Below are 27,967 nucleotides of genomic sequence, written 5' to 3' on the forward strand. Positions count from 1 at the left end.
CACACCACAAAAAGTATTACATCAAATAGATCTCCAAGAACATCGAGGAGAACTTTGTATTGAGAACCAAAGAGAGAGAAGAAGCCATCTAGCTAATAACTATGGACCCGAAGGTCTGTGGTAAACTACTCACACATCATCGGAGAGGCTATGGTGTTGATGTAGAAGCCCTCCATGATCGAACCCCCCTCTGGCAGATCGCCGAAAAAGGCCCCAAGATGGGATCTCACGGGTACAGAAGGTTGCGGCGGTGGAAAAGTGGTTTCGTGGCTCCCCTTGATGTTTTCAGGGTATAAGAGTATGTATAGGTGAAAGAAGTAGGCCGGTGGAGCTACGAGGGGCCCACGAGGGTGGGGGCGCGCCCTCCTCCCTCATGGCTGCCTCGTTGCGTCTCAGACTTCCACTCCAAGTCTCCTGGATTGCATTTGTTCCAAGAAAGATCCTCGCGAAGGTTTCATTCCATTTGGATTCCGTTTGATATTCCTTTTCTGCAAAACAATGAAATAGGCAAAAAACAGCAACTGGCACTGGGCCTCCGGTTAATAGGTTAGTCCCAAAAATAATATAAAAGAGCATATTATAGCCCATTAAACATCCAAAATAGATAATATAATAGCATGGAACGATAAAAAATTATAGATACGTTGGAGACGTATCATGTACCGAGGGAACTCGCTGAGCACACACTTAATACTGATCTGAAGTTTAAGCTGGTCAAGCAATTTCTTCGTCGTTTCAATGAAGAGAGGCGTAAGGCCATTGGTGAAGAAGTGGCCCGGCTCTTGGCGGCTGGGTTTATTGTTGAAGTTTTTCATCCTGAGTGGTTGGCTAACCCTGTGTTGGTGCTTAAGAAGAACGACACTTGGTATATGTGTGTGGATTACACAGACTTAAACAAAGCTTGTCCGGCTGATCCTTTTGCTCTCCCTCGTATTGATCAAATTATTGATGCTACGGCGGGTTGTGAGCGTTTGAGCTTTTTGGATGCTTATTCTGGTTATCATCAGATCAAGATGACAGTTAAGGACCAGGAGAAGACAGCTTTCATCACTCCGTTTGGAGCCTTTTGTTATGTGTCTATGCCTTTTGGGCTCAAGAGCGCCCAGGCGACTTACCAACGGTGTGTGCAAAATTGCCTTCATGATCAGATCGGGCGTAATGTTCATGCCTATGTGGATGACATTGTGGTGAAATCCAGGAAGAAGGAGACCCTGATTGATGATTTGAAGGAGACTTTTCACAATCTCTGGGTTTATAAGATGATGCTTAACCCGGCCAAGTGTGTTTTTGGTGTACCAGCTGGTAAGCTTTTGGATTTCTTGGTTTCAGAACGGGGTATTGAAGCTAACTCGGAGAAGATAAAGGCTATCACCTCTCTGGCTAAGCCGGCGTGTATCAATGATGTTCAGCGGTTGGCGGGTCGTATTGCAGCCTTAAGCCGGTTCATAAGCCGGTTGGGTGAGAAGGCTATCCCTCTGTACCAGATGATGAAGAAGACAGATCATTTTGTTTGGAGTGATGCTGCTAATCAAGCGTTTGAGGACTTGAAGAAACAGTTGGTTGAGCCGCCCGTTCTTGCTGCTCCCATTGATAAAGATCCTTTGTTGTTATATGTGGCTGCCAATAGCCAAGCTGTCAGTGTAGCCATTGTGGTAGAAAGGAAGGAGCCAGGCAAGGAGTATCCGGTTCAACGAGCGGTTTACTACAACAGTGAGGTACTTATTGAGTCCAAGCAGAGGTATCCGCATTGGCAGAAGCTCGTATATGGGGTATTCATGGCTAGTCAAAAGCTCAAGCAATATTTTCTGGGTCATCCCATCACTGTGGTGAGTTCTGCCCCTTTAGGGGATATCATTCAAAACAGAGAAGCCACAGGTCGGGTAGCCAAGTGGGCCATTGAGCTTGGACCCCATGGTTTGAAGTATGTGCCTCGCACAGCTATCAAGTCGCAAGCACTTGTGGATTTTATCAATGATTAGACAGAGTTGCAGATGCCTGAAGAAAAGCAGAATAACACATATTGGGCTATTCACTTTGATGGGTCCAGACAGTTGGAAGGCTCGGGGGCTGGAGTTGTCTTGACTTCCCCATGAGGTGATAAATTTTCTTATGTCCTCAGGTTGATGTTCCCTTGTACTAACAATGCAGCTGAGTATGAGGCCTTCCTCCACGGTCTTCGGATGGCTAAGGAGATGAACTTAAGCTGGGTGAGGTGCTTCGGCGACTCAGATCTGGTAGCTCAGCAAGTTTCTGGCACTTGGGATTCTAAGGATCCACTCATGGCGGCTTATTGTCGAGAGGTTGATGCTATTGCTGGGCACTTCAAGGGTTATCAAGTTGAACATGTTGATCGCAGGAAAAATGAGGCGGCTGATGCTTTAAGCCGGTTAGGGTCTTAGCGTAAGCCGGTGCCACCTAACACTTTCCTGGATATTTTGCATAACCCTTCTATCAAATTGCCTACAGAGGAGGATCTTGCTATTCCTGACCCGGAAGCACAACTGGTGGCGGCTCATCATGCTATTCCTGATTGGACAGTTCCATATTTGGCTTATATGACCCGGGGCGAGTTACCTGAGGATGAAACTTTGGCCAGGAAGATAACCCGGCGGTCTAGGTCATTGACTATTGTCAATGGAGAGTTGCATCATCGTAGTGTCACGGGGGCGTTTCAACGTTGTGTTTCTCCTCAAGAAGGCTGTGAGATTCTGTGAGAGATTCATGAAGGAGATTGTGGTCATCACGCCGGTTCTAAGTCTCTCGTAGCCAAATCTTTCCGTCATGGATTTTATTGGCTGACGGCTCACGCTGATGCTGAGGATCTAGTCAGTAAATGTGATGGCTGTCAGAAGTTTTCACGTCGAGCTCATGTGCCAGCTCAAGAATTCAGGATGATTCCAATTGCTTGGCCGTTTGCAGTCTGGGGGCTTGGTATGGTTGGGCCTTTCAAAAGGTCCAAAGATAAAAAAGACTCACCTTTTGGTGGTAGTTGACAAGTTTACAAAATGGGTTGAAGCAGAGCTGGTCAGTAAGTGTGACGCGGCGACGGTGGTTCAGTTCATCAAAAAGGTGATTTTTCGTTTTGGCTTCCCTCATAGCATTATTAGTGATAATGGCACTAATTTATCCAAAGGTGCTATGAAAGAATTTTGTCAACGTGAGCATATCCGGCTTGACGTATCGTCAGTGGCTCACCCTCAGTCTAATGGTTGAGCTGAGAGAGCCAATCAAGAGATCCTGAGGGGCATCAAGCCCCGGCTTATGGTTCCTTTGCAGAGGACGTCGGGTTGTTGGGTGGAGGAGTTACCCTCAGTGTTATGGAGTATCAATACTACCCCCAACAGATCTACGGGTTACACGCCTTTCTTCATGGTTTACGAAGCGGAGGCGGTTCTCCCTAGTGACATCCGTCACGACTCGCCCCATGTGGCGGCTTATGTTGAAGCTGACAATGAAAAAGCACGTCGGGATGCACTTGACCTGTTAGATGAGGAGCGTGACCTTGCGGCGGCTCATTCAACGATTTACCAACAAGATCTGCGCCATTATCACAGCCGCCGGGTTAAGACCAGAACCTTTCAAGAAGGTGACTTGGTGCTCCGGCTTATCTAGGATCAGACTGATATGCACAAGCTATCCCCACCTTGGGAAGGGCCCTTCGTGGTCAGCAAGAATCTGAACAATGGGTCATAATATCTTATCGATGTTCGAGACCACAAGGACTCACGCACGTCGGAGGAGGAGACCCGCCGACCATGGAATATTGCTCATCTTCAGCCTTATTACACCTGAGCTACTGGCTCTTGAGATGTACATATTTATATCAGTGTATCTACTATGAGAAATATAATAAAATCAACACCCCTGATAATTCAGGGCCTCAGTTGTCTTCAAATCTCAGAATCTGAGTCTTTATTGTCATGTCATATGATTGCTTCCATGGCTTGACGCCCGGTTTACCGGGACCAAAGAGAGTTTTGTTGCACAGCACGACTCAAATATAGGTACCCGGCGAGCACAGCTCACAAATATGTCACTTGGGGGCTTCCTGTTCAAACATAGGTGTATTCACCAAAGAGAACATAGCGTTACTACCCTCTTGACTGGGTTATCCTGTTCAAACATAGGTGTATTCACCAAAGAGGACTTAACCCTTCCGGGTCATCATGCCTATATGCCAGATGCTTCTCCATTAGGTAATCCTGATTGACCTGCCGAACTCTTAACAGTCAATCTTTTAAACAAGACCCTGAACTCGTCAAGGTTAAAACGTCGGTTTGTCATGTGAGGGCATGGCTTACGGATAGCGAGGATGAATCCAGGCTATTAAGCCACCTTCATTGGAACTTGGTTAAACCTGCATGTTTGCATGATGCTACTCCGACCTCGTGTACTCTCGATAAGTCAATCTTTAAACAAGACCCTGAACTTATCCAGGTTAAAACATCGATTGGGTCATGTGAGAGATGGCTTACGGAAAGCGAGGATACTCCAGTGGCTATCATGCTAGTTTCATTGAAGTTTTATGTTGAGTTTTGCTTTTGGAGATTTATAACAGCCTCATTTTTTATGGGTTTTATTTATCTTGGATTTATATCACTCCTTTTTCTCACCATATGGCCGGTTTTCACAAATCTGGCCTAGCAGCCCTGACTGTCTCATATTTGAGCATCTTTGGGTTTTTTATAACCCGCCATGATGGCAGACTATAAGTCGCCAGTATATGATGATATTAAATATTTGGAAGCATTGTATTCTAAGTCCTGGGATATTACCCCTTGCCGTATAAGGCGTTGTATGCCGGCAGTATATGACAATTAAACAGGGCATTATGTGTTCAATCTTTGGGTTGTCACCCTTACTGCACTGGTATGATAAGCCGGCAGTGTGATCAAGTACCACAGGTATGATATTCTGTTAACAATTGTATAAAGATTGCGGTTCTACTGGCCCTGGTTATGGACTATTTGTCCCCAGTGGTTCAATACGGGGTATTGTGACCCGCCCCGCGGTAAACCGCCAGGGCACTTGTGATATGTTTGTGTGCAGGGTATTGCTAAATCTGATCTGCATAAATCGACGCTATCATAAGCATAAAGTGGTAGTTTTTCAACTGGCGGATCAGCAGTTTGCGCAAAACAAAACGTGCACGATGGCACGGCAGATCAAAGTTTCACTAGCCTATTACATGACTCAGTGAGCCAAAAAGATCAAGTGTTTTTCAGAAGATCAAATATTTGAACCGCCTAGCGGATCAATCTTCTTGGCCTTGACGACTTGAAGCTTCTAGATCATCCTTCTCCGGTTCTTCGTCCTCCTCCGTCGTCTGGAAGTTTGGTGATGACCAATCAATGCCACACAAGGCTTGGAATTCAGCTTCATCATCTATAAGGTCGGACGGACAACTTCAGGGGCGAAAGTATGCTTACGTATTGGGGGGATCAGATCCATCAATTTATAAGCCGGCATGGGCATCTTCTGATTCGCCATATCATAAGCCAGTTGGTATCTTGAAAGATCCGTTTCATCAGCAATCAGACTGGCCAGGGGACGTATTTCTTTCACGCAGGCAGAGAAGTCTTTCTTATCAAAGGGAGTGCCATCTTCTTTCAAGCTTGGATACCCAGTCGCTAACTCAGCCGGGTCTAGCTCTGCTTGCCATGCCTTAGCCCGGCTTAAAGCCGTAACGGCACCGACTCTTGCAGATGACCGCCTCATCTCTTCAATCCTAGCAGGCAGAGCAGAAAGTTTTTTCAAGACATCACTCAAAAGAGTGGGTGCTTGATTTGTTGGAGAAATCATGGCCAACGCACGCTGAGTTCCAGTATATAGCTGTTCACAAGTGTATATACGGCCTTGAGCTTCACAAGCATTTGTTGACCAAGATTGCTACTCCTGGGACCTGTATAATAATTATGGATTGATCAGAGATGGTTTGTAACATTAAAGATAAGACTCAATTGTGACGCTGGCAAAGTTACTCACCAAAGATAGCAGAAACCATCTAGGATATACGATGTTTTAAACCAGTAAGCTCAGTGGTCACCTCTTGAAGAGCAGCTTCTGCTTTTTCCGCTAGCTGCGTCAGAGCAGTTTTCTCTTCAGCCCAGGCGGTTCTTTCAGCATCAAAACTGGTCTTTAGTTTTTCCGTTTCAGCCAAGGTAAATTGGAATTTTGAGTCGGCTTTCCGGGTCTCAGATTCTTGATTCTCCAGCCGGGTCTTTGCATCAGCCAATTACGCTTGAAGTTGAGCAGTGGCATCCTGTACATGCACAGATTTGCAACCATATTCATATTTGGGTGGCAGTAATAAAAGTCTCAAGCCTTTTGCAAGCAACAACACTTGGCACTTGGGGGCTAATGCGTACCGAAAAAATTCTTCATACAACGGCTCATATGACTAAGTCCCAAGTACTTTGCAAGCAAGAGTACTTGGCACTTGAGGGCTAATGCATATTGTTCCCGTTTCATTACTACTTTATGATGACCCAGTTGTGCTGCAAATTACCACAGCCAACTCATGGGGGCTATACGAGTAAGTTTTGATTTAAAAACAATGTTGAACAAGTACTGGTTCATTCATGCTGATTAAACCGGCCCTTGGGGGCTACGGTTGCAATGTTAATCATTAAAGATCCGGTTTAACTCTGAAGGGGAAAGCCGGCCTTTGAAGGATTCTACCAAAGATGCTTTTTTATACTCATGGCTATTCTAAGTCTACAACATATTCAATCTTATCATACGCAGTACACTTGGGGGCTGACAGGATATGCATAATGTATCAAGCCGGAGATCATACCTCATATTTCTGATGCATCTGCTCCACCATGTCAATTTCAAGATCACGGCTGGTATGCACTTGGTTGAGATAACCAGAGAGTACTTCACTGATGTTTAATTGAGAATAATTGGCGATATCAAATCTCACTTTCCGCCTTTCAATGAACTCCTCTTTGGCGGAGTGCTTGGCCAAGACAGTAGGTTGTCCCGGTTCTTTGAAGCCGGCGTCAGTGATCATAACATCATCGGCATGTGTTCCTGACGGTTTAATTGGGCTTGATGATTCAGTGCTCAAAGGATTGAGGTGTCACTGGAGAGGTCAGGAATTTCTGGTGGAACATCATGGACAGGCTCTTTGGGTTGTGGCACGGAGGTGTCAGATGCTGGATTTGTTGTTCCGGTTCATGGACTTTGGGATCTTCAGCTGGCTTGATCACCTATGCCTTCTTGCTAGGCTTTGCTTGTCCACTGCATGGGTTATGAGAGGTCAGTACAAGTATAAGAGCATAAGGAGGTAGAGAATAAAAGTAATTGTTGTTACCCAGGGGCAGTTTTGAAAGCCGGTAGCTGGGTCTGTGATGAGTCGCCGAAAGAAGAGCGAGAAGCCTCCTGATAGTTTGAATCGAAAGAATTAAGTGGCTGACGAATGAGACCCGCCAATGGATAAAAAGAGTTTAAATTTGGAAGGACCTTGTTTCGACGTTTCCATGGAGCTGGAGTATTTGGTAAGCCGGAGGATAACTCTTCACCTCCGCTGGTCCGAGTTTGTCGTCGGTTCTCGTGCTGTCATTGCTTCAAAAGAAAGTGAGGATCCAAATGAGATAAGGGGTGTGAAAAGCTTACTTTCCGGGTTACCCGTCGAATTTTCTGTCTTGGCAAAGGCTCTGAGTCGGAGAAAATAATTGTTACCTCTTCTTCGACCGCTTGACTGGCCCCCGTGTCATCCTGATGTTAATCAGTGTCAATAAGATAGTTGAAAACGGAGCCAAGGGAATCAAGGGCTACCTCCGACTCAGAACTGTCGTCCAGTTCAAGCATCTCGGAAGCAGTTAATTTCTTCTTATTCTTCTTGGCGGCTTTCTTGACGGCTTTCGTTTTGGCCCTGGCTTTCTTGGCAGCTTCATGGTCATATTCCTTGTTCCCAAAATCGGATTCAGCATGTGAAAATCATCAAAGTTGAGTTAATGGAACATTTGAGTAATAAGGTGAAGTAAGTGATTTAGAGACTCACATCTGGTGGCGGTTTAAGTTTGCAGAAAGGGTTCAGTCCCACTTTGATGCAGCTTCCCAGGCTCTCGTTCAGAAGGGTCTTTGTCATTTCATTGACTGCATCATCAGTGAGGCACACAGAGTTGTGGCGCAGTGGATCTTTTGCACCGCCCGTGTAAGTGCACATTAAGCCGGATCGGCGGCTCAAGGGTATGATTCGCCAAGAAACCCAGCACCGAACCAAGTCAATACCGGTTAACCCATTTCCCAGCAGGGCCTTGACCTTTGCAATAGTGGGAGCAAGCTTTGCACGTTCAGCAGTGGTAAGCTTTTCGGGAAGATGATGCTTTGGGTCAAGCTGCTGGGCACAATAACCTGGCAGTGGATTTTCATCAGCCGGAGAAGTATCTTTACAATAGAACCATGTTTGGTTACAATCTTTGGGGTGACTCGGCAGGCGAGCATAGGGGGAGATAGCATCTCTTCTTCGTTGAATTGAGACCCCGCCAAGTTCTAAGCTGGGTCCGTTAGTAAACTCGTTTTGCCGGTTCAGATAAAAATATTCCCTGAAGAGTTCAACACTGGGTTCTTCTTGAAGGTACACTTCATAGAAAACTTGAAAATTGCAGATGTTGGACACGGAATTGGGTCCGATGTCTTGGGGATGGAGTTGGAAGAAGTGCAGAACGTCTCGGAAAATTTTGGAACCGGGCGGTGAGAAGCCCCGATTCATGTGATCAGTAAAAACAATGACCTCACCATCCTTTGGCTGAGGTCTTTCTTCGCCTGATTTGGGGGCGCGCCAATGCATGACATTTTTTGTTGGTAAATAGCCGATTTTGACAACATCTTTGAGCGTGTCTTCAGTAACAATAGAGGAAACCCAATTACACAAAGTGTCTGTCTTCGGCATGGTGAAGGAAGAAGCCTAAAAGAAAGAAAATATGCCGGTTTAAGTTGATTTGTTAAGTCGGAGGTAAACGCTGAGGCATATGTTCACATTGACGGCTTAAATGGGGCGTAATGATATATGACTAGTTATCACTAGTGATGTAAGCCGCCATGACCATAATGGTATTTGAGATCTATCAAGAGTGAAATCTGCTAAGTGTTGGACAAACAGGTTTTACAGACTGGAGCAGCTAATTTGGATCTAACGCTGTGTGGAAAAAGAAAGTAAATCAACACCTGAATATCGCAGCAGCAGAGGAACTAGCATATTGGCAAGATTTATGCATCTAGGAAGTGTATTCAGTGATTAAGAGAAGGTACAAAAACAGTTTCCGCATATTTCAAAGGTTATTTTGGATTGAAGAAAGGATCAAACCGAGGTATGATGAAGAACGACGACGAACTCCGAAGAACTTCAGAAAACCCTAATGGAGATTTACAGAGGAGAAAGGAGAGGTACTTACTGGATCCACTGAGCAATGGAGAGGTGCCGCAGTTTCTCTGGTCTCGTTCAGGTCGATGCAGCGGCCGGGGTCGAGGAAGCTGACGAGCTCGGCGGCGGCAGTGCTCAGGCATGCAGATGCGATACGAAGAGAGAGAGGGGGAAGACGAGAAGGAAAAGGGGAAAATGAAAAGGCTGCCTGGCCCTATTTATAAGGAAAGGGGTAACAGGCGGGCGCGAAAATCGAGGAGGCCAAAGAATGATTATCTAGCCGCTCGGACGCCTCGATTTTCGGGATGGTTATTAAAGATAAAGGATTTATTAAGATATGCTGGATATTGTGCGAAAATAATGACATATGATGTCATGGCGGGTTTCCGTAATTCTAGGAGATGACGTCATGGCGGGTTACAATATCTTGCAGGAACAAATGAAGAAGGATTTTTTCTAAGTGTTGAAGATTGACATGAACAAGTTCGAATCAATCTGGGGCCTAATGTTGGGGATATGACTAGGGTTATCCCAATGGCGATTCATCAAGACGAAGCCCATGAAGATGTTGAAGATGGCGTTTCATGAAGCAGACTTGTTAAAGGGCCCGAAGCCCAAAGGCGGCTTAAAGCCCATAAGTGTAAACCGCCATATATGTATAACTTGTATTGTAAGGCAAGTGTAATTAGTCACCAGGCCGGACACGTTGTTTATGAGCCGGCTGGGACTCTGTAAGCCGCTGGGCGTCAACCTGTGTATATAAAGGGACGACCCGGCGGCAGCTTAGGGCAAGAAACAGCAGATCAAAAGCTAGGTCAAGCGTATTCGCTCCCTGGTAATCGAGACATAAGCAATACCACCTCAAACTGGATTAGGCCTTTACCTTCACCGCAAGGGGCCGAACCAGTATAAAGTCCTTGTGTCCTTTGTCCTGTTTAACCCCTTTAAGCTAACCCTATTGTGATGGCTCCACGACTAAGTCCTTCTGCTAGGACAACTGCCGTGACAATTCCATGACACTAACCTTAAACGATAGGAGCCGTATTTAGATAGATATCCTATAAATCTATTGATTTTCATTAGCTTGTAAATTCCTTGTGTGAAATAACTCAGAAATTCATTGTGCTAAACTTGTATCTACGCAGTACTGTTTAATGTGGAAGAAGTGTTTTTGTTACTAACAACATAGAAACCATGATACTAGTGCATAAGCATGAAAAACTCACTTTGTGATCAGATTGATCAAGGTTGTAGTCATTCGAATTTACTACTTCGTTAAATGATGGTTGTTTAAAGGTGTCTACCATAGTTTGTTTGGAGAATGTCCTTAGTAATCAGGTATGTGACCTTCTTATAACCCACGACATCGGCATGATAGGTGTTAAATACATCCAGTGATGGTGGAGCTAAATCAGCAGGTTTTATATATGGATCCCAAGGTATATACTTATACCAGACAGTACAAAATAACCCTGCGTATACTAGAAAAGCAAAATAACCGTACACATACAACTTAGAATTCTCATCAGAAAATGGTATTACTACCTCAACCAACTTGTTTATGATTTCACGTTTCAAAAGGGTTTTCATACCAAGACCGCTATGTGAGAATCGCTAAATAACGTCAAAAGTATCCCTTAAGTAAATATTATCGATAAAAAACAAACCTAGCGAATCATTTATTTCTTTAAACTTATCAAATATATACATTTATATTGTCGCCACTTGAGCGTGGAACAAATATTTTATATATACATATTCCATAACTAGAGTTCCATAATTGTGAAACGTGGTATATGGTCGTACGCTAACTCCTATTTGAAAGTCATGTGGCTCTCTAACAAACATGGAAAACAAACCTATCCTCGGCATCCAACTGTTATAAAAGAATGGAAGCAAATTGTTGTTGGACCTATAAACCCTATTATTTTGGCAATAAAACCATTTAGACCTCTTTGATCTAAATTGGTAAGTGTTTTCCGACTTTTCACAAATCTATCAATAGGTGATTTCAAGTAGGAAGTCCAACCACTGTTGGAACTATCTCCACCGTTTGAACTACCACCACCGCATATAAAATGGTGGATTATACCATGATCGTCGTGCTTAGGTGCACTAGTTTTCACATTTGGATTTGTTCCATCATTAGTGGAACAAATACCATCATTAGGGTTAGGGGAAGTAGAAGTAGATGCATCATTACTGCCACCAGATGCATCATTATTGATAGGTTCTTTAGCTCCTTCCTCATCCGTTATATCTTTTTTCTTGGATTTCTTATTATTGTGGAGTTTTTTATCATCATCTTTTTCCCCGTATCTATTGTATAAAGAATTAAGTATCTTCTTAATGGATTGAAAGAATTTCTTCATGATAACAGTATTTTCTATTACTCTCTTATTGGTGGATTTCTTCCACTTAATTTCGAAATTTACCCAGCCTTTTGAGTACTAGGATCTCCCCCTTATCCTAGCAGATCGGTACCCAGACCATATCCTTGGGCAGCTCGGATGTACCTATCTTTTCGTTCAGATCACATCATCTCGAGCGCGGAATCTTATTAGTGGATCAGAAGACTATGGTGACCTGTAGATCTTCAGATGTTGATTTGCAAAGCAGGCCCGGAATGCGGGGATTGCATTCTCCAAAAAGTATCATATCTTCTTTCCCTAGGGAGAAAGCAGAAACCAGAAACGAGTGAAGGTTCGATCTCTCACCCAAAGCAATTGGGGCTGGTGGAATCTTCCCCTATAGACTCCGAAAAATCATCGTGTACCTTTCCCCTATAGACTCTGAAAAAGCAGCGTGTACCTTTCCCTAAATCCTTCTCCCGTGCATGCTATTCTCGTGTTCCGTGATTAGAAAAGACATGTTTCTTGTTTTCTTTGAGGTAATAAACGAGCTGTATCCCGCTTTGCCTATCTTGATGTGGAATCTATCGTTGAGCACCCATGAATGTAGGTTATATACCTGGGTTTGGCATACATCTAATCTAGCTGCTCATGTTTTAGCTAAGAGGGGGTTAGCAATGATTTAGAGATAGTTTGGCCTGATGTGCCACCAGACTGCATTTTACATATTGCAGCGAACGAGATTCCTGATGTTGATTAAGTAATAAAGTTGCAAGTATCCCTAAAAAATGCTGGTGTATATACTTGGGTAAGGCACACGAATAGCAACTAAGTTTGTTACTAGATTATTAATGGCAGAGGCAAGCTGGAAATTTACAACATTTAGTCATATGCACCTCACGCAGTGATAGGAAATTGTTTCTCAAAAGAAGGGACAGACCCTGCAAAAAAAAAAGAAGAAGGGACAGGAAATTGGCCGACATACTCGTATTTCTCTCAGCCATGCATTTCAAACTGTTTTTTTTAGATTTATGCATTTCAAACTGTTATAGAAGGCCTGGTATGGGCTTTCAGTTTGGGCCCAAACTGCTACAGAAAAGAAGGGAAGGCACAAGACCTGGTATGGGCTCTCAGTCTGGGCCCAAACTAGCAGCGCTAACGTGTGCCTGCTGGTGGCATCGCGCGACAGTAGAAGAGGAAAGGCTCTCAGTTTAGTACCACATCGCGCACGGAGGAGGAGCGCAGAGGAACGGATGGCTATAAAAGGAGACCTGCCTCAGCGTTCCACCTCATACCTTTCTCGGCCTTTTGGCTAAGATCAAGTGTAGTATATGTTCTTATCAATTTAATATCTGATATGTGGGCCATGTGTTTACAATGATATTAAATTTATTTTTTATAGCCCTGGCCCGGCGCGCCCTAACCAAATCAAGAATTAAACTTTTTAGTTCTCTAAAATGTAAACCTGTTGGGTTTGTCTCCAGTTCATAGAAAAAGATCTTCATCTTCATGTATTCAGAGTTTGCAACTAGAGGTGAAGTAATCCGTCATTTCATTATAATTTTTCCATCTTAAATTCCCTGCATTGAAATCTCCACTAGAGGTTGTTGGGACAATGGAGCGACAGCGAAGACCGGTACAATAATTACAAAAGGGATGGTTCCGAGTTAAACCTAACTCGCCAGTTCATCCTGTACGGCGCTGCAAGGTGATTTGGGAGCCACCCTATCCATCTGGCACGCAACGTCCACATAGAAAGAGGGGAGAAAGAGGGAGGGAGCTATGGCAGTGGAGGAAGAGGGAAGGAAAGGGATCCCATCTCTCCTCTCCTCCGGGGAGGAGAACATCGCCTCCAACATCACCCAGGTGACAGATTTTCTCCCCTCCAACTCATCTTTTGCTTCGGAGCAAGGCTTATAGGCGTCTCAGTTTTGGGCTGCTTCTTGGATGTGGATGTGCGTGGAGCCGTGGACTCCATTTATCAGCTTCGGTTAAGATTAGCTTGTCCCACTGTTTTTAGGCACAAGAGGCTTATATTTCTTGGATAAGTAGAGGATTTGGGGGGAGTTCTTGACAGGGAAGAGCTAGTTAAGCACAGGTCTTGCTTGGTATGGATCAGCAGGCCTGCATTTAAATCATTTACTAATGGTGGCCTACTTTATATTTTTGTTCAGCTCATAGGCTGGACTCCACTAATAGAAATGAAGAACATTGCTAAGAAAGACGGCGTCGAAGCGCGGTTGGTTGGAAAGATGGAGGCGTACCAACCCCTTTGCTCAGTTAAGGACAGGAGCGCTCTCCGGTGCGCGCCAATGCAATCCTCTATTGATTTTATGACTCACTTGGTTCATTTCTTGAATTTATAAGTCAAAAGTGTGCAGTTCCTAGATGCATATATCATCTAAGCATAGCTACAGGCTACCCGTGTCTCTGGAATTTAGCCACCTAAATGACTGTGATAATGCTCCTATTTTTGAAGTGAACAGAAAATAGGTAACGAACTGTAAACTATTTCTTTACCAGAGTGCGTGCAATTTTATCTGCAGGATGATTGAAGATGCAGAGGAGAAGGGCTTGATTTCACCTGGTGTTACCACACTAATCGAGCCAACAAGCGGCAATCAAGGAATTGGAATGGTGTTCATCGCTGTTCAGAAAGGCTACCGGTTTATTGCTGTTATGCCTGCAAAATATTCACTTGACAAACAGATGCTACTGAGATTTTTGGGTGCTGAACTGATCTTAACAGGTGAGAACCAGGATTTTTTTGCCTTTTGCCCCTAGAAATGGTTACGAACTCAACAGATACTTTGAGTGTCCCTCTTGTACCGGCGGGGGAATTACTCTTCCGTCATCTAACCAAATAGTAGTATTTAAAGTGTCTTAATATTTTTCGATGAATATTTACTGCAGATCCTGCAAATGGGTTTAAAGGAATGATTGGCAAGGTGGAGGAGCTGATGAAGACTATACCAAATTCTTATTGTCTTAATCAAGTCACCAATCCAGCAAACCCAGATGCACACTTCAAATGGACTGGTACTTATATCTGAAATGTCATCTTTTACAAATTACAACTGTCTTTAGTTACCGGCTATGACTCTTTTATATTTTCAATATACTCTTGGGCAACAGTTTACTCCATTATTATTTTCTGGAACAAATTTAGGACCGGAGATATGGAAGGACACCGCAGGCAAAGTTGATATGTTTGTGGCCGCGGTTGGCTCAGGAGGCACACTGACAGGCGTAGGAAAGTACCTGAAGATGAAAAATCCATCCATAAAACTAGTGTGCGTGGAACCTTCAGAAAGCGCTGTAATTTCAGGTATCCCATAACCATACCATGTGGTGCTAGTTTCAAGTCATGAACTTCCAACCAATCAGAACCATCAATGAATAAGTGCACATGAACAAAAACATTCGGGATGTGCAATAGTAACCAGAGACATTGTTGTTTGATCCTGTGTTCAGGAGGTTCACCGGGGTCACACAAGATTCAGGGCACGGGGCCGGGGTTCATACCGGAGGTTCTCGACACGTCGGTCATCGACGAGGTCGTGACGGTGAGCACAGAGGAGGCCATGACGATGGCAAGGAGGCTAGCGAGGGAGGAGGGCCTGCTGGTCGGCATATCCTCCGGTGCAAACGTAGCTGCTTGCATCAAGGTAACTTTACTGCTGATGTTAGAAGGTTACATGGATTAGCATATTTGCTGGGTATGTCAGTTCTGATTTCGTGAGTCTCTGGCAGATTGCGATGAGAGAAGAGAACCAGGGCAAGATGATCGTTACCATATTCCCCAGCGCCGGCGAGAGATACATGAACTCTGATCTGTTTGCAGTTGTTAGGGGGGAATGCGAAAATATGACCTTTTGATGTCATGGGAAGCTCTCATTAAGTAGAATGGGTGCTATTTTTCATGTGTTCGTAAGTGTCAGCACAAGGTACAGTGGATCCTCTGTTCTTGCTTTTCGCAAAACAGAGCATGCCTTTGCTTGTTGAATGGAAGAAATTCTATACTGATCTTCATGGGAAGCTCTCATTAAGTAGAATGGGTGCTATTTTTCATGTGTTTGTAAGTGTCAGCACAAGGTACAGTGGATCCTCTGTTCTTGCTTTTCGCAAAACAGAGCATGCCTTTGCTTGTTGAATGGAAGAGATTCTATACTGATCTTCATAAGGGTACTCCTATCTTATCAACGAGGGTCCAGACAGGCCTATTTAATCTAGGGTTTTTTATTTTTGAGAGAACATCATCAATAGTAACTAAGCTCATTTAATCTAGGGAATATGGTATGTCTAAAAAGTCGATTCTCACTATATACAATTAATGTATACATGAGAAGTCACAAATTGCTATTGAACCCTCTGTACAAGTCATAGAAAAGTATTGAAGTGTGTCTGTAATCATGACCTCTACATTAGCTATCAAATTTTGATCAGGAAGATGCCAACAAATTCTTGAACCACTGGACTGAGTTCTTGGGGTATCTCTTGAGGTTATCCTTGTAGTCCACGAAGTACAACCCGAATCTCGAGGTGTATCCAGCAGTCCACTCCCAATTGTCGAGAAGAGACCACACAAAATACCCGCGAACATCGCAACCGTCCTCCCTGCATAAATTGCAGTACCAAAGATTAACCAATCTATGAATAGCAAAAGAAGTTTCGACTGATCAAGGGAAGGTAAAATAGTGTTAGCACCTTATAGAATCAGCTAGATTTGTGAGGTAGTCATTGTGGTAGTTGATCCTTTTTGAGTCCTTGAGGGCCTTCTTGAGGGAGATGAAGGGGCTGTTGCTGTCATCCATCCCTGAAACAACAGAGTTCATTTAATGTTATGTCGAAGGCACATCAATTACACTTGATTGAGAATATGCACATCCTTGTTAAGTTCATAAAACTCTGAAGCGGTTTCTGTTCCATCTCTTTCAGTGTTTTGCTAATCAAATGGAAAAATTCATATTGTGCATGTACTTGCCATTTTCAGTGATGTAGACAGTTGGAGTGTTGTATCTATCTTTGACATAGTTCATGAGCCTCCTCATGCTGCCAGGCACAATGTACAACCATATTGAATTGGCCTGCACGTACGGAGGCGAACAAGAGAAATATTCAGTCATGATGCCTACAGTTAATTTTCAAAAATTCAAATGCAACATTACAACACAAAAATTTCAGTCTGCATGTTGCCAATGTGATGGTTACCTTATCTCCAATTGCCTTCCCATTTCTGAAGGCTGACAATGTACACAAGATGCACACATGAGTATGAAGTTAGATAAAAAAAAGTAAAGATACAAGAGGGGTAGGAACTGAACTTACGGAGGCTGACGGATCCGCTGTCTGCCAAGGTATCATTCAGCAAGTATTTGATGACAGTGGAATGGTCTTCCTTAGTGTAGAATGTGGTGTAGTGATTGATCCCCACGAAGTCCAGCGACCCCTTCACCAGATGGGCCTCTTTGGTCATGAACCTCGGCAGCCTTTCTCCAACCCTCGATCTCATTGTCGCCGGGTAATCGCCGAAGAAGAAGGGGTCGGCAAACCTTTTTTACATATCCATCCATGATTAGATTAATTAGTACTTAGTTCAAAAGTGCGACACTTTTTATGGATCGGAGAGAGTGGAAAATAGTTAATGAAGTTAGCGAGTGAGGCTCTGACCATCCTAGCTGGAACTCTTGTGCTCTCTTCGCGGCCTCAACATTAGCTGTGGAGTTTGAGACAGGCTCGTACCATATCACATCCAACGACATCCCCACCTCTCCATTCTGCTCTGCCTGCATAATATTAATGCATAGAAACTCAATCTTCTATTGTTCATTTCAAACTGTATTGCAACTTCAGGCCCAAGGGGAAATCACATCAAGGGTGGCCGACCTTGTACTTCTTCCTATAGATGTCTGAAACCGTGGCGTGAGCGAGGATGATGTTGTGAGCGACAATGTAGGGCTCGGTGCCGGAGCTCCCTTGTTTGCAGCAGAGGTGGCGGAGCACGGAGCAGCGGCCCGGCGCGTGGATCCCGCTGTCGTAGCCCTGCACCGCCACCGTGTGTGGCTCGTTGAAGGTGATCCAGCGCTTCACCCTGTCCCCAAACGCCTTGAAACACGTCTCCGCATACGCCGCGTAGTCGTTGCTGCATTGGAAATTTGCATGGTTTGGTTGTTAGACCACCATTGCAGCTAGACCCAAGAAAAAGTTGCTCCAAATCAAGGTGCCTACGGTACACACATTATCTGCCTGTCAAGCAACCCATTGTACTTGTCTTCCAGGGCCAGGGGAAGGTCCCAGTGGTAGAGGGTAACATACGGCTCAATCTCTGGAAAAAATTAATTGTAGTTCACCTTGTTAGTGAGCTCATAACTAATTTGGATTCAACAGTTATTTTCGATAAAACTTCAACACTGGTCAATAATGTTTTGATCTTCAGAGTGTACAAAAGTTCACCTTTTGCCAGGAGTGCATCAATGACCTTGTTGTAGTGGACAATGCCTGCCTGGTTGACCTCACCGGTGCCATCTGGACATCAAACAAAACACACAAGGCTATTACTATTAGTGTTCTGATATGTTAATTAATTTCTCAATAGTTTGGCAAGCCTGTTTATCAGTCAAATTATTAAGGGGCGCACAAAATTTGTACTAATAATGCATACTTGGGAGAATCCGAGACCATGCAATTGAGAATCTGTAGGCATCCAATCCCATATCTGCCATGAGCTGAATGTCCTCCTGAAATAGTTAGTTGTTTCAAGGGCCATGAGTATATTTTACAACGAATGCATAATTAAACGCTCATGTTCATATTTGATATGTATCATCTTGATGCGTTAATCTAGTGCCTATATTTCCAAAAAGGAGAAACCTCAAAACGGTGGTAGTGGTCAACAGCAACATCGGCATTGCTGAAGTCAAGGATCTTCCCTACATAGGAGAAAAAGGTATTTGTAAGAAGATTGTATCACTATCTTGAATCATATACTTTCATGTGCCAACAATGTTTCTCTTCCACTGAAAAAACAAATGTTTTATCACAAAACAAAATAATTGTTTATGTTACCAAACGTGTGTGCGAATTTGTCCCAAATTGTAGGGCCTCTTCCATCCACATTGACGGCCCCCTCGTACTACCAACAGAAAAAACATGATTTCAGAAAAAAAAACACATACCATAATATATATGCTTATTACTCTAAGAATATTTACACAAAATTTACTCATAGTTGGATTAATACATTGCGTAAGAAAACTAGAGAAGATCCTGGTGCACACCACAGGTCCCCACCTTTTCGACTATACAAAAGTCATCTTCCCAAAACTGAGAGAGAACCCCCGCCTCTCCATCGAGTGATGCACATCGACCATGTTTAGTCTTTTTTTCTTCAGAATACAATGTTTAGTGTGTTATGTTATTTCTTCTTCGACTGGAGGGAGTAATCCGGCCTCTTCATCATGCAATGCACACAACCATGTTTAGTGTGTTATGTAGTGTACATGTATTGTTGCTGAGTCCATATTGGGTTCAAGACGGATCGATCAAGCTATTATTCAAGTTTTATGGTAGACTGCTTTGTCGAAGCATAAAAAGAAATATGTACTCTAAAATATAAAGATGAGGAGTCAGTGAGTCATGAGTCAGCTTCTTCCAGTTTGTTCATACAAGACAACTTAGCTATGATTTTACCTCAAAGGGGTCACTTTGCAATCAAGTCGCACTCGGGGCCATATGTGGCTTCCAACCTTTTCTTCTATTCTTCTGGAGAACATTCCTTTTCAGTGCACCACGTCAATTATACTATTTGATGGGTACGTTTGGCTAATTATTTTATAGTATTATCAAAGTTTAATTCCTAGGTTCCTGCAAAACATTTGGTCATTTGCGCAAGAGTAATTTACTATGCCTCATAAAGAAATTGCAAATGTTATCTGAGTTCCTGCTTGCTTTGAGCATATAATTCTTGTTTCTAGTCCATGTCGTTAATTAGTGTGTGCAAAATTCTAACTCCTGTTTATGCATTGCCTACAACACTAGTCCTTGCGCGCATGTGACAACGTAGTGACACTGGGAGGTTACTTGCAAAGTAGTGCTAACAATCATGTGTTGCTTATGCACAATCTTCAAATCCAACTCCTATGAGCTTTTATAGAAGTTATCCAGCCTCGGGTGTCAACATCCAAACGGGGTGCAAGTGTAACTACCATTCTTGACACTTGAGGGCGTGCATGGACAATGGAGATTTTGTTTGTTGAGAAGTCATAATGTCTTATTTTTCAAAGGAGGCATCGACTGTAAACTTTACTAAAAAGACAAATATGAGCACGGGCATATACAAGAGGAGGAGAGAAGGGTGCATGAACAGTAGCACATGACCCACAAGTCCACAACAAAAAGATAAAAAAGATCATATGCACCAAAATAGGAACGGATCAACTAGCATGGTAAATAAGATAAACCATATTACAATCGGAGAAGATCAATCGATTTATAACAGATCCGATACCACAGAGAAGACGAGGGAAGCTCCATCGATTATGTGAAAGGAACACACTAGCCAATTAAGTGAAAATATTTTACATATATAGCTTTATTTAGAATCAAGATCAATGCAAGAACTTCACAAAAAATAGAGTTAATCATGCAGAAGTAAATGAATTGAAAATTGTTACTACCTGGTAGGCGGATGCTGCGGTGCCGAAGACGAAGCCCTTGGGGAAGCTCCCTCTGGTCAGATTATCCTTCCCACTCCCCCTCGTCTGCGCGTTGCATTCCTGTTGCGCCGCCGACACGGCCAACCACACCACAAGCACCAGCGTCGGCACACATTGCCGCTTGCATGCCATCCTCTTCTCCGTGAGCGCTCGCTCGCTCGAGAGCGCGCGTGCGACGTAGAGACTTATATATGCATACTGTGAGCTAGATGGCATGTGTGTTGCTTACAGGCAGAGAAGTCTCGTGTTGTTTAGAAGGAGAGAAGAGTCCCCAAGAGTCCGATGTTTGATATAAGCGTGTGTAAAGTTGGTTAGGAGGGCCAAAGCAGCTAGCAAACCGATTAAGCAAAGTGTGGGGGCAACAAACACTCTCCTAATCAAGAGGAATGTTCAGAGAGGATGGGTTGCTGTTGCTGAAATGCATACGATCTAGTTAATGCCAGTTGGTGTAGTTGGACGAGTAGATGGATAGATATATACGTGTTGATATGCACATGTATTTATCCGTTAGTGTACCGTTGGCATCCCTTGCAAGGAAGGATCGCGCTTGAAAGCACGGCGGAGGAACGTACAGTACTGTGTGTGTGTTGCCTCAGCTTGTGCTTTGTTGTTGCTTTCTGAGCTGGTTGGTGGCCAGACAAGAAGAGAACCCAAGAGGATGCATGGAAGTTTAGAGCAACTCTAGCAGACCCCGCATCCCGCCGGCCCGCAAAACGCGTTTGCAGTTCACGCAAAACGGCCTTTATGGGCCGGCGCGGACGGCCACAGATACAAACCCCTCAAACGGACCCGTAAAAAAGCATATTCGCGGAATATGTTTTTTATGGGTCGACTTTGCGGAGTCTGCTCTTTGCGCTGTTGCATCCCGCATCTCATCGGCCCCTAAATATTAAGTCTAACATAATACAACAATTCAAATCAAACATAATACAAAATCATCCACATTACAAATAATTATTCAAATCACCGTAGCAAACTTAAAGAATGCAATACAAAACTTGTCATGAATACAAATACAAATGAATACAAAAATGAGTCACTGTCCAGCCCCTTGCCAATGGTGCTCAATGAGATCCTCCTAAAGTTGAAGTGGGTGTTTGCATTTTCAATCTCCTTGTATGTTTGAAGAAAAGCTCTAATGCGGTTAGGGTCTCTAGCTGGTTTGACACGACTACCCACATTGTCATAGAAGAATTTCAAGTTCATTCCTCTCTCATCTTCAAGAATCATATTGTGCAGGATAACACAGCATGTCATGATATTTTTCAAGGTTTTCTTATCCCAAAAACGAGCAGGGCCACGGACAATGGCAAACCTAGATTGCAAAACACAGAATGCTCTTTCAATGTCTTTTCGGGCTGCCTCTTGCACCCTTGCAAATTCACATTGCTTTTTAGTTTTTGGTTCTTTGATGCTTTTGACAAATGTGCACCAAGGAGGGTATATACCATCTGCAAGATAGTACCCCTTTGTGTATTCATGCCCATTGATAGTGTAGTTGCAAGCAGGAGCATCACCAGTAGCAAGCCTAGCAAACAAATGAGACCGTTGCAACACATTGATATCATTGAGAGTGCCCGGCATACCCAAAAAACAATGCCAAATCCATAAATCCTCAGATGCTACGGCCTCTAGCACAATTGTTGCATCACGAGACTTGCCACAATACATTCCTAGCCATGCCTTGGGGCAATTTTTTCAAGTCCAATGCATACAATCGATGCTACCTAGCATGCCAGGCCAACCTCCTCTCATTAGTTGCCATCAATTTCTTTGTGTCATCTTCGTTGGGTGCCCGAAGATACTCAGGACCAAAGACACGGATGATCACCTTTGTAAATCTACGCACAAACTCAGTTGTAGTATCTTCACCAATGCGAAGGTACTCATTGGCATAGTCAGCCGGAACACCATATGCAATCACCCGCATTGTCGCGGAGATTTTTTGATATGCGCTAAATCCCTTTAAGCCCGCAACATTTCTTCTTTGAGTAAAATACCGGCAATTTTCCTCGCAAGCTTGCACAATTTTGACAAAGAGGGATCGGCGCATTCGGTACCTTCTCCGGAAGAGGTGCGGTGGATATGTAGGATTCTCCGTGAAGTAGTCTTGCATCAACATCTCGTTCCCAAGATGGCGATTCCGAGGAATGCAAAGACGCCCGACGGTTGATCCTCGCCTCCTCTTCCGGTTCTCGTCTTCGTGCTCCTTCACGGCAAGTGCCATGACCAATGTTTGCTGCCGAAAGTTTGCAAGCATGGCCCCAACATCCGAGTCGTCCGAATCGAACGAATCGGAGAGCAGGAACTTCTCGAACGGGCTCAACTCCATCTACATGCGTACCGGCGCGTCAAATTAACTATACCGCTCGTAAAAATCACAAAAAAACGCACTAACCGGTGGCGGACGCGGCGGGTGATCCCGGGCGGCGACGAGGAGGTGGGCCCGACGGTGGTCGATCCCCGGCGGCGGCAGCGACGAGAGCGGCTCTTCTCGCCGGATCCGGGGGGGGGGGGTCGGTGCAGCGTCTCGGCGCGGGAGGGTGTGGGGCGGCACCGTGGACCAATTCTGCCCGTAGATTTGGCCGGAATCGCTGGCGGCGGGCGGGCAGAAGCAAGGGCGGTCGGCGGCGGAAGAAGGGGGGAAGGCGCGCGGGCTGAAATGTCCCTCCCGCCAACTGCTTCTCTGTGATGCAGGGCACCGCGAACGTGAGGGGGAACCCCGCATAATCCCGGGTTGTGGTCGGGATTTTGCCGCGCCCCTCAAAATTTTTTGCGGGCCGGGGCGGGAGGCGGGGTCTGATCGGGCAGGTTTTTCCACCCCTACCCGCATTTTGGCAGTTATTTTGCGGGGCGGAGGCGGATGCGGGGTCTGCTAGAGTTGCTCTTAGCTAGACAAGTTGGTAGACTGAACGCAACGCACTCGTACTCGATTTGGCATGCAAAGTACGAGCAAATACTCTCATCATGTTGTGGCCTATATTTACCGAAAAAGGCTTTCGCCCCGCTTTATATTATAAAACAAACCGCCCAAGCCAAACATCTAACAAGGTTCACACACACAAGTCTCACACACAAATAGGTAGCCAAGGGTTAGTGCTGAGGGCACAGCTCAACAAGCCCTGAAAACAGAAAAAACTCTCACACAGCAGCCCAAATAGTGGGACTAGTCGGGCCTATATTTAGTGTCCGCGTCTTTTCAATCTGTCGGTAATTCAGCCGTCTAATGACACATCAACAAAACCTCTGGGCTTTCGTTGTTTTCTGATCCATGGCCTACGTCTTTTACTTCTCTCGATTTTCTTTTGCCGTCTCATCAGCCCTGGGTAAACGTGACAACTTTATCATCGCCAACTCTTGTATAATTTGCTATGGTCAACTTTACTTGGTCTTTTTGACGATAAATGTTCCCCCGCTGTTGGTGTAGTAAGAACCAGAGTTCCACTAACCTCCGAGCATGGGCCATGACAGTGCACGGCTACACCAGCAAAGAATCGATCTTCGCCGGCAAGCGCTACATTTATTTTGATAAAGGACTTTTCATTGAATAGATATATCGAGGTGATACGATCGCATTGAAAGAAAGCCCAGTCTCTGCATAGCTAGATGCACACAGCCAAAAAGTCGAGAGTGCCCTAAGAATAATAAAAATAATTCGGTACAAAGCGAAGCAAATAAATCATGTCGAGGCTAAGGTGTGGTAGATCCTATCCGTAGATCACACCGCCATCCATGGGGGTAGAAAACCTCCCTGGCCGAACGCTCCAGCCGTGTAGACGCCATCATAAAAAGGTCCCTGTCCTCCGGCCTCTGCAGGATAGACCAAGTACGGAGCCATCGTGTACAAACATGAATAACCTTCGAAGTCAAGGTTGCGAACCGCCGTCCTACGCATGGCCTTCACCATAGAGTCCTCGTCTGTGTCTGCTGAACCATCAGTCCCGACGTAGTGACGCCCGCTGCGCCTCAGCAGTGAAGGAGAAACACCAGCCGCTGAGCCCATCCCGGCGCCCCCGAGAGTCGGAGTAGTCTGCTGCGGCGATGAATAAGGCATCCCGGCAAGGCTCATTCCATCTTGCCGGCAAGGCCAGATCCAGCAAACCCAAGTGTTGAGCGAGCAAGCTTAGCACCGGCAAGCTCCAAGACGAAAAGTTCCGGGCCGGCAAGGTCCAGGCCGGCAACTTCCCTCCACCGCTCCACCTCGACGGTCAATTAGAGACTTGCCGACAGGTGACGAGCGCACAAGCGGTTAGGTAGAGCTTGACAGGTCACGTGGCGAACCACCGCTTGGAGATCACCTTTATCGACACCTATCTTGGTGCGTGTCAAGTTAATATTCATTCTTTGTATTTACCATTTTGCCACTGTGGTCACCCCTTTCATCTATAACAGGAGGTCCACCGCAACCTTGAGAGGGAATCGACCATTCGGCCAGCCAATTTAGGACCATTACAGGTCAAGACTTTGCTAATTTGTACGTGTAGCTGCACTTCCCGCGCACCTTGCCGGCAAGTTGCGCTTCTTATACTTGAGCTCAAACACATCCAATCTAAAAAGTAGGAGTAGGGTTTTACGCTTCACAGCGGCCCGAACCTGGGTAAAACCTCATGCGTTCTGCTGGTTCTGCTCTTTGTGCTCGTCGATCTTCCTAGTCGAAATGCAAAGGGGCCTTTACTGGTACCATAGATCGTCATACGCACGACATCTTTGGCGCATCATGTAGGGGATCGCTTGCGCGAACCTGAATTAGCAGTCAGCGCGTCAGCTTCATCATCTTCATTGCCATGGCACCCAAGAAGAAGGACGCCGCGGTAGGCGCTCCGTCTACGTCCAAGCTTCTGAACCGACGCACACAGGCGACGGCGGAGGAGGCGGAGGCGGCCAAAATTCTTCACAAACCACGACGTCCTTTTCGCTGACATCATGCTTTGGAGAAAGCTAAGTTCTTAAACTTTAATTGCTTCCTGTTGTTTAGTCTTATTCTTGATGGTATTTTTGTGCATAACCTTTGCACAAAGGAGCATTCTTGAAATATTTTGCGTTCCTGGTTGTTCTGAGTCCACTTAGCAACACCGATGCAGCTGCGTTTGTTTCCAGAATGTTAAACTCCTGAGGAGGCGGCGTTCTTGATAGGCTGCTAGACAGGATCTATAATCCTAAGCGCCATCGACCAGGTCGTGCTCCATCGGGAAGCATTTTGGCAAGGGTAGGGAATAATTGTGCAAAAACATAATCATTTAAGGAAAAGGCTTAGCGAGTTTTCCCTTCCTTAAGATTCTTGTTTATATATAGCTTGCCTATTAAGGAGCATTAGAGGGGCATGATTGCGCTCGCGGTCAGTATTGGTCCGCTCAAGAACGCCAAGCGTAGCTGCACTTACCCTTAGTTGTAAAGCACGCCGGGAAGGCGGTGTTCTCTTTCGGATGCTGCCTAGGACCTGATCCTAAGCGCCATCGACGAGAACGCGCGCGCCTGTGAGCATTTCGACAACATGGAGCATATAATATAAAATGAAATTGCTTAAGGAAGGGGAATATTCAGTAAAACATAAACTTATACACAAGTTAAGTGTAGGGTAACGCGACAGAAAACAAAAATTTTCCGACCTACGCACCAGCCCAGGATCACTATGGAGACTGCATACATGGTTTGATCTTTTTCGTTACCGACTCGTAGCGCAGCGGGAAGTAGAGTCGATGACGATCGGCGGTGCAGATCCCCACAGCTAGGATTTACAACCTCCCAACCGCGAGGATGTATACCCTCATCTGCTCCTCAGACAGCCCTCCGGGAGGCGGTCGAACAGCCCCCCCGGACGGTGTCGCGGACAGCCCTTCGGGAGGACCTTCGAAACTCGAACGGTCACTCGGACAGCCCTTCGGGAGGACCTTCGAAACTCGGACGGTCACATGGACAGCCCTTCGGGAGGCACTCACGAACTAAGACCGAAACTACGATCTCTCTACAGAGTTGCACACATACGGTGTCATCTATCCGGCAGGGCTTCGCCGTCCAGAACTAGTTCCTGCCGGAACCCAGACAGCCTTTCGGCTCTACGAAACTATTTCGCGGGGAGGGAGAGAGAAGCCAGATCATTGCATGGCATTTTTATGTGAGAAGGGATGAGGTTTGGGCTGCCCACTCCTCCTCTATTTATAGGAAAGCCAAGGGGTAGGGATGGCTCACAAAAACCCAAAATGCCCATGCAAATGTCACACATGAAGGGTATAATGGGGAGTGAAGTGGAGCTCCATGGAGCCCCACACATGTGGCCGGCCAACCCCCTTGCGGGACCCCCATGAGGAGCATGCTTGGCCCCCAAGCCCTTCTAGAAGCCTTTTGGAGATATCCCAAAAGGTGACTCACCATAAAATATCCCAAAAAGCACTTTCACTATTCACGACGACATTTTTCAGCGTCTGTTCGAACTGAAAATATTTATGTGGGCTTAGAACATTCCAGTACCCACCAAAATTATTTTCAACGCGTTCCAAAAAAATTCCGGTTTAGTGATTTTCATCCGCGAAAAGCATCTGAAGTGGCTCCGGCAGCTCCGGAACATTTCCGGTTTTTATCTCAGAAAATTCCAAAAAGCTTCCAGAATGATTCTGGCATCCTCCAAGAATTATCAGGCATGTGCCGAAACCAATTTGACTTAATGGTGTATCCCGAAACAACTTTTCGGTATCATCGAAACTTATCCGATGACCTCTCTCTGCGGTACGATTCCGCTGTCCGAAACTTTTCGGTGTCCGAAACTTTTTCGGTGATTTTTTCTCAGACTCCCTGTCTAGTATTCAGCAGATAGATGACCCTTAAGCGTGTGACCCTATAGGTTCGGTGAAGTATAGACATGACCTGGAACCCCTTCCGATCAATGATCAACATCGGAGTCGTGGACACCCATATTGACCCCTATACCCACACAAATGAATATTCGAGTGAACCTCCAGTTGCAGTGAGCTATTCCTGTTGCTTCGCGATATGTCACAAAGACCCGAGGTGAGATTTATTGCATGCCCATGGACGAACAATTTGTCCACCATGCAAGTTACCTCGTTACCGGTTTTGTTCTCTTTTCTCGTTTCCGTGTTCCGGCATCCCAGTGATCAAATCACACTGTGTCTGGCCAGACGATGATGGATACCGTAATACCGAGAGGTCCCGAGAATATCTCTCCATCGTCGGAGGATCAAATCCCAATCTTGAGCTATCAAGTTACTTGACACACTTTTCCATGAACCCGTAAGCCGCCGTAATAGCCACCCATTTACGGATGACATTTAACAAACCCCAAAGTTCATGAAGCAAGCATGAAGAAACTCGATACTCTCATGGTCTAAGGAATCATGCAAACGTTAACCATCTCTGTGTTATGTACCATTAACTTGTGACGAATGAATCTCTTAGCATAACATCATGCCGGGTCAATTCAACACAAATGTTCTCTTAACATTGTGCCCTCAAGGTTGCTGACATAGACATGCCCATGATCAGGAAAACATAACCATCATGCAACACTTGAGCTA

At 45.0% G+C, this 27,967-nt stretch overlaps 2 protein-coding genes and 1 pseudogene across 3 annotated transcripts; 2 read left to right on the forward strand and 1 right to left on the reverse strand.

The window, feature by feature from the left end:
- Positions 1 to 13,015: 13,015 nt before the first annotated feature.
- LOC123171640 (uncharacterized) lies at positions 13,016 to 13,153 on the forward strand (annotated as a pseudogene).
- On the forward strand, positions 13,021 to 15,907 carry LOC123166321 (cysteine synthase). Of its 2 annotated transcripts, XM_044584105.1 has the most exons (7): positions 13,021 to 13,590; positions 13,899 to 14,026; positions 14,271 to 14,473; positions 14,638 to 14,763; positions 14,894 to 15,052; positions 15,199 to 15,392; positions 15,478 to 15,907. In XM_044584105.1, the coding sequence occupies exons 1-7, from the start codon at positions 13,507 to 13,509 to the stop codon at positions 15,601 to 15,603; spliced, it is 1,020 nt and encodes a 339-aa protein (XP_044440040.1). In that variant the 5' UTR covers positions 13,021 to 13,506; the 3' UTR covers positions 15,604 to 15,907. The 2 variants fall into 2 exon arrangements, with proteins under 2 accessions (XP_044440040.1, XP_044440042.1); XM_044584107.1 differs by lacking the exon at positions 13,021 to 13,590 and having other exon boundaries at positions 13,899 to 14,003.
- Positions 15,908 to 16,023: 116 nt separating this feature from the next.
- LOC123166320 (beta-glucosidase 34) lies at positions 16,024 to 20,699 on the reverse strand. Its single transcript, XM_044584104.1, has 13 exons — positions 20,400 to 20,699; positions 18,790 to 18,856; positions 18,595 to 18,653; positions 18,386 to 18,461; positions 18,178 to 18,249; positions 17,962 to 18,049; positions 17,611 to 17,866; positions 17,395 to 17,510; positions 17,053 to 17,276; positions 16,936 to 16,967; positions 16,709 to 16,811; positions 16,432 to 16,540; positions 16,024 to 16,341 (listed from the first exon to the last, which is right to left on the reverse strand). Exons 1-13 carry the CDS (start codon positions 20,652 to 20,654, stop codon positions 16,167 to 16,169), a joined length of 1,632 nt encoding a protein of 543 aa, XP_044440039.1. The 5' UTR covers positions 20,655 to 20,699; the 3' UTR covers positions 16,024 to 16,166.
- Between the last annotated feature and the right edge of the window lie 7,268 nt (positions 20,700 to 27,967).

Source organism: Triticum aestivum, chromosome 7D, assembly GCF_018294505.1.
Source record: "Triticum aestivum cultivar Chinese Spring chromosome 7D, IWGSC CS RefSeq v2.1, whole genome shotgun sequence".
In the NCBI taxonomy this organism is placed as follows: domain Eukaryota; kingdom Viridiplantae; phylum Streptophyta; class Magnoliopsida; order Poales; family Poaceae; genus Triticum; species Triticum aestivum.

Excerpts from the sequence above, each read along its gene's own strand:
- LOC123166321 (XM_044584105.1), top strand. The coding sequence starts at position 13,507 with ATGGCAGTGGAGGAAGAGGGAAGGAAAGGGATCCCATCTCTCCTCTCC. Across the intron at positions 14,474-14,637 it reads TGCTGAACTGATCTTAACAG|ATCCTGCAAATGGGTTTAAA; the intron begins GTGAGAACCAGG and ends TATTTACTGCAG. Across the intron at positions 15,053-15,198 it reads AGAAAGCGCTGTAATTTCAG|GAGGTTCACCGGGGTCACAC; the intron begins GTATCCCATAAC and ends TCCTGTGTTCAG.
- LOC123166320 (XM_044584104.1), bottom strand. The coding sequence starts at position 20,654 with ATGCCATCTAGCTCACAGTATGCATATATAAGTCTCTACGTCGCACGC. Across the intron at positions 17,277-17,394 it reads CAAGAGTTCCAGCTAGGATG|GTTTGCCGACCCCTTCTTCT; the intron begins GTCAGAGCCTCA and ends TATGTAAAAAAG. Across the intron at positions 16,812-16,935 it reads GGAAGGCAATTGGAGATAAG|GCCAATTCAATATGGTTGTA; the intron begins GTAACCATCACA and ends CCGTACGTGCAG.